We start from the raw sequence: 20,558 nt of genomic DNA on the forward strand, positions 1-20,558 counted from the left end.
TTTCTTTCTCTTTTCTGTATAAAACTTTGCTCATTCTCCAGTACTTCAGTCCAACCTCTCCTCCAAAGGGTTTGTCAGATTTATACCTTCTCCCAAGAGCTGGCTGTTCTCTCTACCATATTCTCATAGCCCTTCCTACCTTTTTCACATATGCATCAGTTGCAACTTATCTAAAGGAGGAACGCTTATCTTATCCATAATGTGCCCCCAAAGCCTTGCATAGTGCTTAACATCTCAGCCTGAAGAGACAATATTCTGATCCATCATATAATCATTATGTAATTATCTGAAACAACAAGATTAAAAAGCAACTACCGTAGTGGGGTGAGAGTCAAATCTTTCCAGAGTAATTGAATTTTGTTCTATAGTAATGTGACAAACTGTAACAAGAAAGAATTGTTTGAGTGACTGTGTGTTGAATGAATGACCTACTTATCTGAATATCAATGAAGTTCTTAATTCTTTTACAAAGAGCTTTCTCAGTGATCATCTAGGAAAGTATTGTCTTAGTTATACAATTTAAGTGGATGAGGAAGTAGTAAGATATTAATTATCAAAGAAAGGCTTTTATGATTAATAATAAATAGGTGTGAATCATGAATATAATGCCATGGCAAAAAATAAAAATGGGGACGACCCCACGTGCTACTGGAATGTAGATCATTATTAGATTTTGGTCACTACAACTCATCAAGGAGATGGAGAAATGTATGAGGGTTAAGAGATAAATGCCAAAGATAATTAAAGGAAAAGTTGTATAATTAAAGCAAGAGAAGGCTGAGGAACACAAATTTGATTACTAATTTCATATTTTTGTGAGATATTTTCTTTATGTCCACAAAAAACTGAGCATGAAGAATTATTCAGCTTAAATTAGAATAGACAAGTTTTGGTTGGACATTAAAAAAATATTCTAACTTACTGATCATGTTATTCTCTAGTTTAAAAAGGCAATCTGATCATGTTCTCTAGTTTAAAAAAATCTTAATTGACTTCCCATTGTCTCTAGGTCAGAACCTACTTTTTAAAAAATAAAACATGTATTATGTTAGCTAATTTTTGACAAATCAAGGATCCAGTGATTTTTTTTGGACAATGACATACAATAGCGTTTGGGAATTTTAATTTGCTGGAAAATGAAATTGTGAATGATGCAGAAATCATATTGTCTTCTCAAAAATGGATGAAGATAAATAGGAAAAAGAAGAAGAAGAGGGGAAAACAAACAGAGCCCAAAATTGCTTGTTGTGGTCCAAATGCTCTTTCTATATTATATTGAGACACAGCTTGAATCCCAAACAGTCCACAGTATTGTAATCAATAAAATGAAGGAGCCATGATGTTAGATAGTGTTCTTTCCTATGAACACATTAATATTAGGTTTTATTAAGTAAATCTACATTTGTATGTTTTAGACCAAAATAAAATATTTAAGATATGTATATATTTTTAAAATTCCATTCCTCCACATTTTAAGGATAATTTTTTCAACTTTTAATCTAGAATAATTTCAAACTTACAGGAAACTTGCAATAGTACAAAGAATACCCATGTATCTTTACCCAGGTTTACCCATTGTTAACAGTTTACACCAACTGTATGCTCATGTGTATGCGTGCTCATGCGCGCACTCTCTCTTGCTCTTTCTCGCTTTCTCTCCACACACACACACACACACACACACAATTTTCATTCTACCTACTTGAGAATAAACTATGCGTCATAGACCTTTACTTATCCTTCAGGATAAGAAGGATTTATAAGAACCATAGGAGAGGCATCAACTCCAGTAAGTTTAATAGAGATAGAATGCTTTAATCTGCCACCCATATTCCAATTGTTTCCCTCGACCCCATAATGCCCTTTTTAGTGTTTTCTTCTCCTTTAGTACCGAATCCAGTCAAAGCTTATGTTTTTCAAATTGGAATGTGAGGCCCTCCACAAACAAAACTCTAGGGCCTATCTCCTTCTATTTCCAAGCTCCCCACCTTCCCTTTACCCCAGATTAAAGCCCCCGTGCCTTAGTTTCTACTCCTTGGAGTGTTATAATCCCTTACCTTACTAAACATCTACTTTTTCTTTAAAGACTCAGTCTTTCATGAAGAGTCTATGAAGAAGACTTTTCTTATTGCCCTTCTGAGCCCAGATGGAATTGACCCACCTGGAAGCCAAGGGATTTTCTTCTTATTCCTTCTCCATGTCCAGTCCTTTAGGTAGACTTAAAGTATCTTCGTGCATATTCATGAGTACATATCTAGCCCCGCTCCCACCCATCACCCTCAGCCCCTGCTGTGCGACTCTTAAGATCTTTGAAAAATGGACCAAATTTGATTGGTCTTTGTATCCCTAGATGTTAACATAGTGTCTGTCCTGCAGGAAGTGCTTCGTAAATATTTATTAATCAGCAATGGAATACATCACTATAAAGAGCTGCTGAGGGAAATTGCAGGGAGTTTAATCCTGAAGAGCTTTAGAAGGAAGGAAAATGCCCCTCTAACAAGGGGCCTTAAAATGGTTCTAGAGGGATGGGAGATCAGTTGAAGGGGGCTCTCGGTTCTTCCAGTTATGTGGTAGAGGCTGGTAAAATCAGTCATAATGTTTACCTTCTTTACGTTTTCTCAAAAGTCACACACAACCCTCATGAGAACATAGATTGGATTTATTTTTTTTTTTAATTTTTAATTTTGAATGAATTTTTAGGCTTCCAGAAAAGATGCAGAAATAGAGTTCTTAGAAATCCTTCACTCAGCTTTCTCTAATATTAACCTCTTATATCACCATAACAATGACCAAAACCAGGAATTTGGCAACATGCTGCTAACTAAACTGCAGACCTCATTCAAATTTCACCAACTTTTCCACTCATGTCTTTTTTTCTGTTCCAGGATCTCACAATGTATTTAGTTGTTATGTCTTCTTAATTGCCTCCAATCTGTGGCAGTTCAAGTCTGCCCTTGCCTTTGTGATCTTGACAATTTTGAAGAGTTTCCATCAGTGTTTCGTAGAATGTCCCTCATTTCAGGTTTGCCTTGTGTTTTCTCACAGATAGATTGAGGTTCTGCATTTTTGACAAGAATACTGCAGAAGTATCATATCCAGGAAACACGATGTTATGTCTTAGTAAAAGTGATGTCGAACTTGATCACTTGGATAAGGAGGTTTCTGCTGTATTTTTCCCTGTAGAGTTACTGTCTTTCCCTTTGAAGTTAATAAATATCTTGGAGATCCTTTGAAACTATGTAAATATCCTGTTTCTCCTTAGACTTTCATCCACTATTACTTGTATCTATCAGAGAATCTTGTCTGTAACAAATTTTACTGTGATGTTTGCCTAAAAGGGAATTTCTTACTTCCCTCTTTCCTTCTGCATTTATTGATTAGAATTCTCCTGGAAGGAGAAGCTGCATAGACTGGATTTGGATTTAAATGTAGAATGTCACATACTTCTAATCTTTATTTGTTGATCTTTTGATTCTTTGGATAATTAGTTTAACAGCTGTATTTAAAAATATGCCTGTATTGTTCGTATCTAAGTATTTACATTTAAATGATTACACTTACATATTATTACTACATTTTCTTTATTATGGGCAGACTGAATGATTCAATTTTATAAATGAAAAATTGGTGACTTATTATTTTAAGGAAAACAACTGAATGACTTTAAAAGGGCACGCCCTACACACAGGCCTTAAAAAATTACTAGTTCTTTGTTTAGCTTCTAAATGGCTCATAGTAAAAATAATACTGTTGATGCCTAGCTGCAAATAGATCATTGAGCACATGTAAGTTCTCTATCGGAAGAACTTTAATTTTAGCATTTCTTGGCTTTGGTGTGTTTACACCGTTAATTGCAGCTGAATTATATAGAACACAGTATATTTGGCATGGATTCTTGTAGCTTGTCAATTTTCATTGGCCGTAGTTATCATGCAGGGTTTGCCCACAATGGTCAGTCAGCAAGAAAGCATTGAATCGAAGCTAATTCATTTCTGAGTCAGTGACAAATTGACTTTCCAAGAATGGTATCTCTGGATATAAAAAAAAATATATTGTAAAAGAGCATTATTTAGATCAGAAGTCAACAAACTTTATTTGTAAAATGTCAGAAAATAAATACTTTCAGTTTTATAGGCCCTTCAGTCCTTGTCACAACTACTCAACTCTGCTGTTGTAGTATGGAAACAGCTACAGACAATATGCAAATGAGTGGGCATGACTGGGTTCCAATAAAGCCAGTAAGAACAGGTGGCGGTCTGGGAGTATATTGTGCTGACCCCTGATTTAGACTATAAAAATACACAAACTCACGGTATATATTAGCGTTTATCCTTGTCTCTGATTTTTCTCTACAGGTAGAAGACTGATCTTTGAAAATATGTATTTGGGAGACAGTCACGTTGTATTGAATACCTTGTGCTGGTGCTGCCATAGAAAAATCTGGTTACACTCTGGGGAGGCCTGCTGCCACTGCAGGACTGAACCACCTCGGCCCTGAGATGAGTGTCCGGCCTGAGCGGGCACACCATGAATAGATACACAACGATCAAGCAGCTTGGGGATGGAACCTACGGTTCCGTCCTGCTGGGAAGAAGCATTGAATCCGGGGAACTGATTGCTATTAAAAAGTAAGTGTTATTCTTTACTCTCATGAATTCATCCTCAACTATACATTGTCAACATCATTTTAACTCTACCCTCTCCATTCCTTGTGTTTGACATATTTCAAAAGGGGACGGTATGGGAGGCCTGGAAAAGAATCTTAGACATTGATTTCTGTGAGTTAGATGATTGTTGACTCTGGGGTGCTCATGTTAGAGGTCTTAAACACGTTCCCGCTTTTTCTACTTTGCTTATAGCACTAGTACTTTTTCAAAGTGTTTTTGCATATTGTGAGATAGTAATGAGTAACAAATAATATTTATTAGTATTATTTTATAGAAAAGGAAATTGAAATGTTAAGAAATTAAGTGACTTAATTTGGATCACAAGTGGTGGTCTGGTGACTCCTGTCTTTTTCCCTTGACCCCACTTGCCCTTTGCAGTCTGAGTCCAGACCCATTGTATTAGTCGTCTGTTGCTATGTAACAATTTACTGTGAGAATCAGAGGTTTAAAACAACTACCTCACAGTTCCTGTGGGTCAAGAGTCTGGGCATGGCTTAGCTGAGTTCTCTGCTTTACAGTCTCTCATGAGGCCGCAGTCAAGGTGTTGGCCAGTGCTGGATCTTATCTGAAGGCTAGACTGGGAAAGGATCGACTTCCAAGCTTACTCACATGACTGTGGGCAGCATTCAGTACCTCCTGGTTTGTCAGCCCAAGGGCCTCATTTCTGTGGAAGCTGTTGGCTGGAGGCTCCCCTCAATCCCTTCCCATGTGGGCCTCTCAGAAGAGCAACTCACAACATGGAAGCTTGCTTCATCAAGACATGAAAGCCAATAGGGCAGTGAGAAATGAAAGTCACAGCTTTTTGCTTTTGTAATCTAATCACAGAAGTGACATCCTCACAAATTACAATATTCTATTGGTTAGAAGCAAGTCATTGAAGGAGAGGGGGTTATACCAAGCTGTGAATACCAGGATATGGGGCGAGAGGGGTCTTCAAAGGCTATTTTAGAGTCTGCGTACCATACTCATCTATATCTTGTTGCCATCTCAACATCTCCATTTGGATGTCCTGCAGATACTTCAAACTTATCGTATTCAAAACTGAATTTATAGCCAACATGTTCTCCTGCCCTTGCTCTCACCCTCTTTCTCCTTTAGTATTTCCTGCCTTGATAAATGACACTATCATCTCCTCAAAACTGGGGAGTCCTCTTGACTTCTCTTCGTTTGCCCACCATTGGTCATCTAGCCCTATCGGTTCTAACTGCTAAATATTTATCCGATTCACTCACTTCTCTATATATTTCCAATGCTAACCTCTCATTCAACCCATTATCATTTACTACCTCTGCCACTAGAATAATTTACTCTACAGGGTTCCTGGCTTTCATGCTTAACCCCTGTCCATTCCAGTCTGAAAGGATTATTTTAAACACATGAATCTAATTGTCTAAAACCATTTGTGCCAAATATTCTTTGTGTCCCTGCTGCCCCATCAGATCTTGTCCCACCTGACTTCAGTGAATTATGCTGTCCAGTTCTGTGCCCGCCACCAGTATTCCACTGCAGGTACTTGCAGGAGACTCTCAACCAAGGTGCCTTCTACACAGTTCCTTAGAAGATCCCCAGCAGTACTGAGTCCAAGTTGCTCACCTTGATATCAGCTCAGCAATGTACCTTTTAATGGATTTCCCACCTCTCTGTCCCTAGTTTCTCTGCTCCTTGCCCTATCTTCCTAGAATCATCTCACAAATAATCTCCCAAATAAACTACATTCACTTAAGTCCTTGCCTCAGGCTCTGCTTTCAAGGCAACCCAAACTAAGACAGTTTTTAAAGTCTTCCTATCAGTTTTAGGATCAAGCCCCAATTTTTAATGTGACCTATCGATTGCTGCCTCATTCAGCCCCTGCCTGTTTTCTTCAGCCATATCTCCTATCACTACCCTGTTGCCTACTTTGTTCTGGCTGCTCTGGCCTTTCAGCTTCTTTAACTCACCCAATACCTTTGTGCCCCAAGTATTCACATAATATTTCCTTTCCCACACCTCCTATCAGACTAAATTCTACTCATCCTTCAGGTTATTTAAAATATTACTTTACTCACGGAATGTTCCCTACTACCCCAGACTGGATTAGGTAGCCTTGAGGTCCACTCGTGCAGGGCTCTGTAGCTTTCCTTCATAGCACTCAATACAGAAAATGATTAGTTACCTACCTTCCTGCTGTGATGTCAGTTCCATGAGGGACGTCTCTCATCATTGTCTCCAGTGCCTGACAAAGCCCTTGCCACATAGGTGGGGCTAAGTAACATTTTGAACATGAATCGAGGAATTGGTCACTAAACCAGGAAGCATGTGACAGAGTTTCAGAGTGAAGTGGAGAAATAAAAGTTGGTCTGTTATTAGCCAGCAGTGAGACCTTGGGAGAATCGCCTCACTTCTGTTTCTTAGTTTCCTCACCTGTCCTGCCTATTTCACGGGGTAACTGTAAGATGCAAATGAGAAAATGCGATTGAAGTGTGATGAAAGATATAACCTTGAAACTTGAGTTTCTGGTTAGCTAATATGGTTTTCTTTCTCCCCTCAGGCTCTATACTAGGGATTGGCATACTTTTTCTGTAAAGAGCCAGACTAAATATTTTAGGCTTTGCAGGCCATATGGTCCCCATCACAACTCAGCTCTGCTACTGTAGTGTGAAAGCAGACATAGACCATATATAAATGAATGAGTGTGGTTATATTCCAATAAAATTTCATTTATGGAAACTAAAATTTGAATTTCAGATAATTTTCACATGTTGCAAAATCATCTTTTGATTTGTTGTCCTAAACTATTTAAAAATATAAATGCCATCTCAGCTTATGGGCTGTCCAGAAAGAGATGATGGAGTGGAATTGACCCATGGGCCATAGTTTGCCGAGGCCTGAACTGGAAGGTCTAGAACTGTGTCGTCTAACACGGAAGCTGGCGACCATATGTGACATTTAAATGTAAATTTAAATAAAAATTCACTTCCTATGTTGCACTAGCACATTCCAAGTGCTCAGTGGCTGGACAGCACAGAACATTTCCACCAAAACAGAAAATTCTCTTGGACAGCTGTGGTCTAGATAAAATGAAAATGAGGTATTTCCCTCCAGGGCAAGGTTAGCTAATTAGCAATACAGCAAGACAGCAGTCCAGGTCTCTGCACTATACTGTGTACCACCTCTGCTGGGAAATTGAGTGATGTAGGATTGATTGCACTGCCAGATTTTAGAATAAGTACCGTTTTGGGTGGTATTATATTTGATAGAAATCAAAACCGACTTTAAACACTATTCATTAGGTTCAGAATGAAAACATTTTTAAAAAATAAAGTTTAGCCTGTTACTGGGAATAAGCATACCATTTGTTTCTCTCTTCTCTTTTAGAATGAAAAGGAAGTTTTATTCCTGGGAGGAATGCATGAACCTTCGGGAGGTTAAGGTATTTATTAATAACAATAAGGAATAACTTATGTATGGTTGATTAAAATAGCTTTTCACATGCTTAGATTTATAGTTGATATAGTCATTCTGTTGGACTTGTTTCACTGATGCCAAAAAAGGGAACAAAAGATAACATTATGCAGTTAATAGCTCAAAGTAGATAATTGCTATGCTATCTTTGGTGAATATACTTTTTAAAAACTTTTGTGTATTATTATTAAGTAAACCACAGATTTATGAAGAGGTCAGTAGTTTCCTACCAATGTCCTTTTTGTGATGAAATACAAATAGCATAAAACTTGCCATCGTAACAATTTTTAGGTGTATGCAGTTCAGTGGTATTAAATACATTCATATTGTTGTACAACCATCATCACCATCCATCTTTAGAACTCTTTCATCCTGCAAAACTGGAAATCGTACCCATTAAGCAATATCTCCCCAGCAACCACCATTCTATTTTCTGCCTCAATGAATTTGACTACTCTTGGTACCTATATAAGTGAAATCATACAGTACAGGCGTACCTCATTTTATTGCACTTCACAGATGTTGCATTTTTTACAAACCGAAGACAAAACCCTATAACTCGCTTTATTGCAGTGGTCTAGAACTGAACCTGCACTATCTTCAAGGTATACCTGTTATTTGTCTTTTTGTGATTGGCTTATTTCACTTAGCATAATATCTTCAGGGTTCATCTATGTTATAGCATGTGTTAGAATTTCTTTTTAAGGCTGAATCATATTCCATTGTGTAGATATACCATATTTTGTTCATCCATTCATTCATTGATGGACATTTGGGTTGCTCCCACCTTTTGGTCATTGTGAACCTTTGCACAATGGTTCCTTCTCTTCAGTCTATAAATGTTCCCACCATGCTCTCTAATCATCCTCAGCCCTCTAGCCTCTTGAGCTTCCACCCCTTTCCTTACTTTTCCTTACCTTACCTTCCAAATATCTCCTTTCTCCATCATTTCCCTCCTACCACTGACTTTCCACTTAATTGAGTCAGCATTTCCCTCTGCAGTGCCACTGAAGCTGCTCCCTAAAAGTCGCCAGTTGCCAAGTCCAGGATCATTTTCTCAAGCACTTTCTTGCCTGCAGTGTTGGGTGCTGTTGACTGCTTCTTCCTTTCCTCTCCCAGGGCTGTGTGACTCTGCTTTCACCCAGCTGTCCTACCACTTTCTTGCCTTTCACCAGTTCTTCTGCGGTTCACCCCTTAAATATCAGTGATTTCTTGCATTCCTTTCTTAATTATTATTATTATTTTTTTGCTCTGACTCTACTCCTGGGTAATTTCATTCATTCCCCTAGTTTCAGCAGTCTCATCAAATCTTTTATGCATTAGAGCAGGGGTTGACAAATGCCACACCTGTTTTTGTAAGTAAAATTTTGTGGAACACAGCCATGTCCATTTGTTTGCATGTTATCTATGGTTGATTTCATACTACAATAGGAAAGTTGAGTAGTTGCAGCAGCGACTATATGACCTAGAAAGCCTAAAATGTTCACTCTCTGTTTTTTTTACAGAAGGGTTTGCTGACCCCTGCTTCAGGCCCCTATATTCAACTGTTTAATGAATATCAGTGCCTGTATTTTCTGGAATGTCTACATCCCCCAGTGCTCCTATTTTCTCCCCCTTCTGTTAATTATCATTTATCCAGAAGCCACAGCTCCTCACAGGTGGCCTGTGTAATCCCACTTTTCACACTTTTCATCCATCCTGTGTGCTGCTGCCAGAATGATCTCCATGATATTCAGCTGCTCATACACTTTCTTCAATTTATCAAAAGGATATTATGGACCAGGCAGCACCTTAGGTGCTTTACATGCACTGTCTTCTTCCATCTCCACAACTACCCGATGAGGAGAGTGTTAATATCTTGATTCTGCTGATGAGAGCACTGAGGCCCATACTCAGTAACTTACCTGAGGCAAACACAACTCTAAGCCTCAAAGCTTGGTTTCAAACCCAGGTTTGTCAGAGGCTTCAGTGGGTATCCACCTTGCAACCAAACAGCATCTTCCCTTCCCACTTCTCTAAAAGTTTTTCAGATGAGCTGCCTTCAGAACCAAACGGGAGCAGTTCTCATTCCGCAGTTCTCATTCCACTCTCACACCTTTGCTTCCTGACACACCCTTTCCCTCGCACTGAGTTTGTCTAGGTGTTACTCTTCCTTCAAGTCACATTTTGAATGATAACTAACCATGCAGGGTTTAATAATTACTCCTCTGATGTTTGTCTCTGTCATTCCTTTGATCCTCAATACGATCTTTCCTATTCTGCTACATGTATTTTGTACTCATGTCCTCTTTCTTCAATTAGGTTGTTTGCCTCTTAAGGGCAGGCACTATCTCTTATGCCCAGGATATCCTTGGGGCCCAGTACATTGTACAGTAGGTCCTCAGATAATATCCTTTTGTTCAACCTCTTTTCATTAGAACATTGACAAGATGCTGTAGGAAATTAACTCTTGTTTATATCAGTTAGCCTGTGATAAAATTGGTTTCGTTAGATGCTGGTTTACAGAAGTTCCAAGAACCTATCAGTGACGTGAAGTGAGTATTTACTATAGTTTTGTTAATAGTAAGAACTTTTATCTATGGGGATAAGCAGTCCCCATCGGACTGCTGACCCCAGTTTAATTTGCTATTTCTGCTTCTCTGCTTTGATGCAGCTGTCCTGCCTTTTCTTCTCCTTTGTAAACCTTTCCTAAGCCAAAATAAGATGCCTTCTTTTTGGAAATATATCTCTGTAAAATGAGTCACATGAAGCCCTCTACACAAAAATTAATTTTTATTTTAAACTAATATAGACTATAACTTGCTCATGAGCCTCACTTAGGAAAAAGAGCTGAGAGCCACTCAGACGGGCTGGTAATTCATGCTCAAAACATACTTCAGGCTAAGAGTGGAAGGTACCCTACTCCTTGCCTAGAATTCTCTTCTTGAGGGCTTTAAAACTTACTTCATTTTCCTCTGAACAAATTTGCTGCTCGTCCACTGGACACCTCAGCCATTGCTTATGGTGCATTTTAAGCAAACAAGCAGAAAAGATGGCTGCAGTCCATGAGAATCTAGTGAATAGTACTTACAAGTTAAGCAATGTTTGTGTTTGTTACTCATGGAGAACCAGGAAGCCAATCCAACTAAAAGAAGTTATCAGCCCAGTTGGGTCATTCAAAAGGATCTGGCCCTGTGGTCAAAACAGCTGAGTATTTCCTGTCAGAGAGGCATCTTGGCAGGAGATTGCCTTTCGGGAAAGAGGCTTCAGAAGAGTCTCATTTTATTCTGGCCATATTCCTCTGTCTTCCCACCTACTTGAAGCAACTTGATCATATTACACATTCTCCGGCTCTGATCCCTGGGGTACCTTATTACTGGGTGTCCTTTCAGATTCAGATATTCATGTCAACATTTTCATCTTCAGACATTGTGTTTATTTGCTTTAAAAAGGGATATTCTTTTAAGGAAATTCAAAGATAAAGAGAGCTTTACAATTTATTGGACTCACTTCTCTGTGAGGAAGAGGCTTATCCCACTGGCCAGAGTGACCCTTTGAGGCTTCCTTGAAGGAGCAAGTCTATCAAATCCTAATTTTATAGTGAGCAAACCAGCAATTGAGTGTCTCATTCTTGTAGATGAACGGGGTTGCTGCCCACTAATACAAAAGTGTACTTGTTTACCATTGACAGAATTAATGAGGCAAGGAGAAAATAGTCAACACATGGCTGTACTCGTGTGTATCTTCCAGGAAGAGGAAAACTGCATATGCACAAGGATAACTAATGAGAAGGTCATGCGACATGTCTGAGCCACCCTCTTGTTCCTTGTGACTGACTATTTTGTCTTTTGTATTCTTGGAGCAGAGACGTTTCTCCCATATCACTTCAGAGTCTTTTTCCAATGAGATTTCTCTTCCTTCTTCTCTTTTATAACTCACATCGTAAGGAGTGCTGTGTGTCTGTCTCATGGATGCACATAAGTCAGAAGAAAGTTGAGAGAGTTTGGTTATCAGTTTCTGTCTATTTAAACAGTTTCCTTTTTCAAAGTGTCTACATGCAGACTATAAGCTGGCGACCTCACTCCAAAGCACCTACCTTCTTCAAAGCTAGAACAATCAAAGCCTCAGCCTCCAGTTGATTCCTCTCTGGCAACTTCTACAGCCTGGATTCTATCATTTGGAGGGATTGCACCTAAAATAGCCTAGGCCCATTGCCTGGTGCTTGCAGCAGCCAGAAATACCAGTGATGGTCAAGTACTTATTTTCTAGTCAGTTAATCAGGATAGTTTTTCCATGTAAAGTTAATATCTATTTCATAGACACACTTTATTAAATTGTCAATGAGATATCAATTGTGATATTTCTGTGGTTTCAGAATTAGGTATTTCTTCCTAAGTATAATAGGATTACTTTTCTTTTTCAACAATAGTTTTGTTTTTTTCTAATTTTTTGTGTTTTTTCCTCTCCTTTCAGTCTTTAAAGAAGCTAAACCACGCCAATGTAGTAAAATTAAAAGAGGTTATCAGGGAAAATGATCATCTTTATTTTATCTTCGAGTACATGAAGGAAAATCTTTACCAGCTCATTAAAGAAAGGTACAGTTTAGTTTTCATGATCTTAGAAATAAATATAGCAAAATGAGCATGTTTTCTTTCTGCTTTTTTTTTCCCCATCATGTTACTTAGGCTTCACTGTTTAAAGCAACCCTTTAGATGAGGGGCCCAACCTGCATTCCTACTTTGGAGGCCTTTTGATAGCTTCCAAGAAGCTACTTTCAATTAAGCTGTTTTCATTTTTTAATGGATTATTCACCCAAAAAAGCTCAGAGATTTAACAGATACCTTGCAGTTCTCCATTCCCGCAAGGACATATGGGCAGAGCAGCTACAAGTCAAGGATGTAAAAGCTTCATTCATTTTGAGACCTCCATTTGAAAACGTCTAGGTTTATTTCAGTTCCTTTCTTATTACAGTGCCCAGAGGCTTGTGAGCTGGGCAGAGGAGACTAATAAAAACTTACCTGCTATGGTAATTTCGAACTTTAAAAGTGAACCGTGTAGAACCTCTTGGGCACAATTTTTTTTTTCTATGTCTTCTTTATGAAAATTATTTTAATCATAGACTATCTCTTAGAAGTTACATTTTCTTGGGCACATTTTCTTGGTAGCAAATGAATGCCATTCATAGCATCCTTCTGAGTGATTTCAGTGAACAAATATCATCTTTATTGTCAATAACAGCAGTGAAGCTGTGTGGTTTGCCCAGCCAGGGAGAAAATGTCACTATCTGCTGAATGTCATAAGGCCTTAGATTTTTGCCATTAAAATTTTTTAAAGTTTTAGATTATATTATGGAGAGAGATTTTTATATGCTATATTAGAATGTGGAGAGGTTACTATAAAATGTTTAATCATTGCTTCTTTGTAACATAACTGAATATACTTGGTATTTATAAGGTCTTTCTCATGCATGTATAAATGGTTGTTTTTCTTTATTATCAAAAGGTCTAGTCAAATTAACACGTGAGCAAATATTTTCATAAATTCTTACTACATAACCAAAAGAATATGAAAATGGGATTTGTTTTCATATGTAAATCTGGATTTACAACTTTTTTCCTCTGCCCCATACAGAAATAAGTTGTTTCCTGAGTCTGCTATAAGGAATATCATGTACCAAATATTGCAAGGACTTGCATTTATTCACAAACACGGTAGGTGATTTGGAGTATCATGCTTTTGAAAAGCAGCGAGATGTTGTCATCAGGTAGAAGATGTAGGAAACGTCATGGCCTTTTGTAACTGACTCCCAGAAAAGGTTGAAGAGTTGAGAGGCTGACAATGGATTTTGGAATACACTAACTTCCATAACCTGATTTCTGAATTTCCCTCATTATTTATCATATCTACATGTTCTTATTCTTTAGGCTTTATCATTAAGCTTGTTAGTTATAGATCTAAAAATTATTCCTGACTATTAAGTGGTGTATTGATGAGAAACCTAAGATTAGAATTCGGAGAGCTTTACATGTTTAACCTACCAATACTGATTTGCTGTGGCTTCTCATTTTCCTAATGTATTTATATTTCAGTTTGTTCAAAAGATTTCAAAAATAGTCTAACAAGATTTATGCAACACAGGAAAATAAAACTAATTAAAAAGGCAAGGGAAAACAAGGTATGGCTATAGCCAGGAGTGAGGTTAATCCGCAAAGTGCATATCAGCATGTTTTAAGTAGAAGAAGCAGGTTACAGATTTGATTCTGAGCTTGCTTTCTGACAATGTAAAATGTGACCAGTTACAAACTACAGCATTTCCCCAAGGTAAAAGCAGATCAGTTGCCCAAGAGAAACAGAACTATTCTTGGTACCAAGACCAGAGAGGTTTCTCTTTTGGATCTTCGAAGAGAGGACAGTATGTAACAACGTCATTTTATGGTAAACACAGTGACAGATTACATAGAGTAGTTTCATGTCATATCCCTCAGATAGGCCACTTATATCACCTGATCAGAGAAAACAGTTCTACTGAGGCCCAGTATGATTTAAGGAAAGGTTTAGAGTATCTAGAGAAATGGATAGCCACATACCCTTCAGGAAATACTCTATCACATTTGTTCTTTTTAGCTGAGCTTTTGAAAGATTTTGAGTAGCAATGAGTTTGAGGTTATATTGTCCAGCAGATACCTGGGACATTACTATTACTAGTCTCTGTTACTGACCAAACACAGACCCAGCTGGGGTTGGATTGATACCTTCTCGTGAACACAGAGCTATAGGATGGATGTGTTCAGCAGTGGAGCCAGGAGGCCCCTCGGGAGGTCATTTGAGGTCACTTTAATATGTAGACAGATGGGCAAAGCGCTGATCTTGCACAGGCAGAAATCCATTCTCCCAGTCTACGGATGTCATTGCCATTGCAAATACTGCACCAACAAATGAGTTTCATTACCCAGTAAGAAAGCTGGATGGAAGCGCTTTGATAGCACAGTTCAGATCTGACACACATTGGCAGTGAGTAGAAAAGACATTGTACCACAGCCTGTGGCATGGTACATCTAAGATCATTCCCAGCCTGCTCGTTAACCTCTAAGTATCTCCTCACAGTTGCGAACTAAATGAAGCACAAATAAGAGACAGGGCTATGTGTGCAAATTCTTGTCAGCCTCAGGCACATGCTGAATAATCTTAGAGAGTAATATGCAAGACTGAGTCAAATTGTGAACGCATTCTAGTAAAAAGTTTTTAGTAAAAGGTATGTCTGATTCTGCTGACAGTGATAGAACTAGCATGTTAGTCTTTAGTCACCAGAACTCACGTGAGATGGTATGAATTTGTAAAACACGAAAGCTTCTGGTAAGACATTAGAGACAAATAGGAAAAGGGTTGCTTGCTAGATTTAAGAGCCCAGGGTGGGGAAAAATGATGAGCAATCAAAGAGATTCTCAAAAGAAAATGGTCAACCAGAATGTTTTCAAATAGGAACCAGTCATAGAGTCTCAGTTACTTAGGCTATTTGCTCAGTGCTAAAAATTGACTGGGAGACCTAAAAAAAAGTTAATGTTCTTTGGCTTTCTCTTCTTTTCCTCTTTTGGTGCTTTTCATGAGACTCAGATATTTGTTGCCAGAAAGAACACATAACATTTTATCTAGACCCTAATCCCATCAAATGAATACACACACATAACCTCATACATGTGCATACACATCTACATGTATACATACCCAGGTGCACATGTACCTACATATGCTGTCCCCCCATAAACACACACACAAATGCACATGTATGTGCACTCACAATACATATTTGTATCCAATAATAATCCATATACTATTGTGTCAAAATAGCTCTTTTGCTATTTTTTAATTTTTATTTATTTTCTTGAATTATTTATTTATTTATTTATTTATTTATTTGCCATTCTTCTGCACTGTCCATTTCCCTCGCATGCCTTAGACAAACGGATTGTGTATAGGAACAGTGCGAGGGGAGCTCAGTTTATGGAGAAGGTCAGACCACCTTTATTTTTATAACCCCAGCACCATTGCCATTGCCAGAAATTCTTGTAGACATTTTCCCCAGCTCTTAAGTGCCCAGTACTAGTTTTAACTTAATAACATTTCCTCTGTCACCTTATTTATTTCTTTGCCAATTTCTCAGGTAGAAAGGATTGATGGTATCTTCCTTCCACAGAAGAGGAAACAGGTTCAAAGAGTTTTAAAAACCTGTCAAAGGCCCCACAGCAATAAAGTGGTAGAGCGAAAATTAGCTCAGATATCTGTGCCCATTTGCAATGCTTCAGTAGAAAAACCTGTCTGTTCTCAAAGCAAACAACAGAGTAAGAGGTGAAGAAAATAGCAATAATAATTGTAAGTGGGATGGATATTAATTTTGTAAGTCCTATCTCATTTTCACTGATAAATGATTTTTGGAAACTTCTTCATGGTTTTTATATGATATTGACTTGACTTTGGTTAAATGCACATGTAACTCCATATTATTCCTTTCCTCCAGCAGTGGGGGAAAAAAATAACGTAAAGCACTTCACAGATTTGACTTGCGAGTTTCAGGCTCTTCCTCAGTAGCTCGTTCTCACTGTGAAGGCATAGTCTGTCCCCGGGGAGTGGATTCCTTTGAGAGGGAGAACAGTGCTGCAGGTAGTTGCTATGGCCGTAGTTCATGTCACTGAGTACTTTTCCCCCATAGGGAATGAAAACATGATTTTGCTTGGGACTGACTGAGCAATGCCAAAGCATATGTACTTTGCAGGAATTAAATAATTAATGCAAACTGTGTTTCATCCTCAACCTGCCCTTACAAATATCCAAGTCACACTTATCCGTGCCAGTGTTCAGAAATGCATTAGGTGGCTTAGAGAACAATGTTTTGCCCCAGGAAGTGGTTCTCTGCTTATGTGTTTCACCACTGTCTTCCTGTGCTTGACCTTGAGTCATCCCTGGGCCTTTCTGTGTGTTGCTATCCCTGTGACCTTCTTGATAAAAACGTTTTAAATTCAGTAATATCTGTGATCTTAAAACTTCCATAGCCAGAAGGTGTGCTACATAAATTCATAGTGTTTGATTATTCTCTTATTCTTTCCACATATTCATATCAGGTTCATCGTTAACAGAACATAGCAGAGTGGAGAAGGCCTTCTTTGTGGCTTGATGTTTTCCTTGCCCCAGGGTTCTTAATGAATAGTAAGCACAACATATTTTCTGCCAGGATGAAAGAGACAATCCCTCTGTCATTCAAATGGCATGGAGTACCCTGAAATTAAATTGAAGGGCTGTTCCTGAATTCTGAAAGTCAAACAGTTTTGAACAGTTCTTATCATAACAACACTTTGCTATTGCGTGATCTCTGAATGACTCGCTAAAAAGGATTTGCATTATGAATCAGAAGCACAGAGGAGGAAGTGAACTCTTGTTATAAGCCCCAGTGTACACATCAAAAGAACATGGACCCACCCAGGAATCAGATCAGAGCTTAGCACCACCCCCTCAGAGATGGTGGGGTACATCTCTAGCCTTATGAGCCTTACTTCTTATCTACAAAAATGGAGCCACATCTGCCTGCCCACTTTACCAGGTTCTTGGGAAGAGACAAGGAGAAGCTCTTGTGAGGAACCAGTGTGCCAATCACTGTTCTAAAAGTTTTACAAATATTAACAAGTTGAATCCTGCCAAACAATCCCACAAGATAGATGCTGTTATATTCCCTATTTTACAGATGAGGAAAGTGAGGCACAGAGAGGTTAAGTAATTTGCCAGCCAGTAAACAAAATTGGGATTTGAAATCAGGCAGTCTGATTGGTCTGCACTCTTAACCAGTATGCAGTATTGCCTCTCATATGGAAATAGTAATTTTGTTGTTAAAATAGAGATGAACAGTAAATGTACATGACGTGAGGGCCTTATACTTTTCGTCACCAAGGACTCATGGGTATAAGGCTAATAATAGCTGTTGCTATTATTCAGTAATGAAAAGAACAGAGGGCTAGATATTCTACAGACATAATCATAAATGCTTCCTAGTTATAAAAGCTTATACTCAAATATAGTATAACACAGCATATGTCAACTGATGAATAGAATTTTAACCAGTCATTTTAAACAATGCTTGCAATTAATTTTTTTTCCTAGCCATTTTCCCACTGATAGTTTATTTGGGGCCTGAAGTATGATCCATAGAAAGGAAAGCTGCTTAGAAGGACATATGGGGAACTAGAATCTTCATTCTCATTAGTGCACATGTTCTCTGTGGAAGTAGGATTAAAGAACAGTTAGTAGAGAGGGAATGAATAAAGCTTGACTGATAGGAGGAGGTAATCAGTGTTTATGGGAGCATGACCCAGGGTTGAAGCAAGGTACAAGGTCTGGTGCAAGAATGGTACTTGTACCTGAGTACCAGTTGATGTAATGAGATGAACAAAACAGGGAGAAAATGCAAGTTTGTTGAAGTGGGTGTTATAGATGGTAGCAGAGGAAATTGCAATGGTGCTTGGGGGCTGGAGGACAAATGACTCATGTCGCATAAGTTTAGAAATAACAATTTAGATCATCTAGAAGAGAAAAAGAGTCTAAGAGGAGAAGTAGTATTCAAAACTTGAGAGGAACAGAACCACAAATCAAGATTTAGCTATAAGTTTCAAGATGGGCAGAATAGAGCTCCATAGTACAATAGCTCTGACACATTTCTTGGTAGGACTGTGAATAATTCCCCTTGCCATCACCATGATTCACTTTTCCTATCCGTTCAGTAAGAAAACAATGTCTGCCATTTCTTTTCTCATTTAGGGTGTTTTTAATGCTCTGATTTTTTAGGAAGATAAACAATGGTCTCAGTTCACATGTTTTCAGGGGCCATGGGATTCTTCCTGAATGTATTGACAAACAAGATCACTGCCTAATCACTGCTTGTGTATTCACACTTTCTTAAGTCAATTCCAAGGTGGGAGCATGCAGTCAGGCCTTGTGGGAGCTGGTAGTGCCCTGAAGAACAGGGTTCAAACACAATGACTCCATTACACTAAGTCTTAGAACAGACCTCACCCATTCTGATGAGTGTTGATCATCTTTATTTCATTAGGCTGAGAATAAGCTATCCACATTTGTCCACATCAGAAATTTTTTCTTTCATTTTAAAGGCCTTTCTTGATTAATACTGAATTACTGTTTGAAATTACTGAGTGGGCCATTTCAAGTTTGGTTCTTGCTATAATTTAGGTTTAATTTACTCTTATTTGGTTAGGATACTTAAGGAATTGTATGAAGAAGGCCATGAGGTATATATTAGTACAATGGCAGGATATAGAATGAAGCAATGGAATATAGAGAGAGATTTTTTCCATACCCATATATCCATACAAACACTCATACATAAACATACACATGCATATATGCTATACCAATATAAAACTATTGTGCCTGTGTCTGGTCTGCTCAATGCCTTGGATTATGGAAAATAGAAGAAGCTTGGTGAGAAGGAAGTACTTCTTATCTGTAGCCCTCTTGAATATATGCAATCACTTCTCTGCCTTCAGCCCATCTATGTGTACTGGGTTCTAGGCTCTGTAATTATATTCACTTTGTCTAAGCCAGCCATTCACCATACAGACCCATCATTATGTCATTAATACTATCCATTTGTATTAGTATGAACAAAGAGGAATGTCCTTTTATTAAAACACTGCTTTTCATAGTACATAATATCTAATGCGTATTCAAATATAACCACATTATAATCACTTTCCTCTTCCTCTAAAACAGAGGTTTTTGGAAAATGACCCTGACTAGTAGATTTAGTACTGCTGGATGAGGACTTCCCACGCTGAGCCCTCAGTGTCTCCCACACTACTTTAGGGTCACTGTTCTCCTCTCAGTTCTCAGTTGCTGTCTTGCGAGCCTTCCTTCCTCCCGCCCTTCCAACAGCCCTGGTCTGCTCTCGATTGTGCCTACCTACTTGGCCCAGGTATATCTGTCACCATTAAGCTTCCTCATGTTCTCTGCAAACCTATTCTAGTTCTTTGTTTAATCATTAAGAGTATATTATGAGGCCACCATGCTCCTGCCACTATGCTAGACATTTGGTAGAAATAATAACTGGCTTCTACCCTTAAAGTGTGGCATCTAATTAGTGAAAGATGGTTAACATACCTGAAAATGATAGAGCTCTGCTCAGGTTCAGAAGGGAGGGCCTATTACATCCACGAAGGCAAACACCATGTCCATTTGGGCTGCTTCTGAGTCCACAGAGCTTAACTCAGTGCCTGGCATGGAGTGAGCCCTCCATGAATATTTATTGGTTGAAAGAATGAATGAATGAGTGAATGAATGAATGAATGCTAGCATATTAGAATGGCCTCCTAGAGGAGGGGACACTCAAAATAGGTCTTGAAGGATGGGAAAGATTGGGATTGGTATAGACAAAAAGTACAAGGGTACAGCATTGTTAATCGGAATAAATGTAGT

General features: G+C 38.4%; 1 protein-coding gene across 3 annotated transcripts in view; it reads left to right on the forward strand.

Annotated features, from left to right (window-relative positions):
• CILK1 (ciliogenesis associated kinase 1) overlaps positions 1 to 20,558 on the forward strand; it is a 52,179-nt gene that overhangs the window by 13,971 nt on the left and 17,650 nt on the right. For all 3 annotated transcript variants that reach the window (XM_039852884.1, XM_039852882.1, XM_039852883.1), the window contains exons 2-5: positions 4,356 to 4,628; positions 8,022 to 8,076; positions 12,561 to 12,682; positions 13,719 to 13,798. In XM_039852884.1, the coding sequence (XP_039708818.1) occupies positions 4,528 to 4,628; positions 8,022 to 8,076; positions 12,561 to 12,682; positions 13,719 to 13,798 (358 nt within the window). In that variant the 5' untranslated portion in view covers positions 4,356 to 4,527. The remainder of the gene's footprint in view (positions 1 to 4,355; positions 4,629 to 8,021; positions 8,077 to 12,560; positions 12,683 to 13,718; positions 13,799 to 20,558) is intronic.

Source organism: Pteropus medius, unplaced genomic scaffold (assembly GCF_902729225.1).
Source record: "Pteropus medius unplaced genomic scaffold, Ma_sr-lr_union100, whole genome shotgun sequence".
Taxonomy (NCBI): Eukaryota; Metazoa; Chordata; class Mammalia; order Chiroptera; family Pteropodidae; genus Pteropus; species Pteropus medius.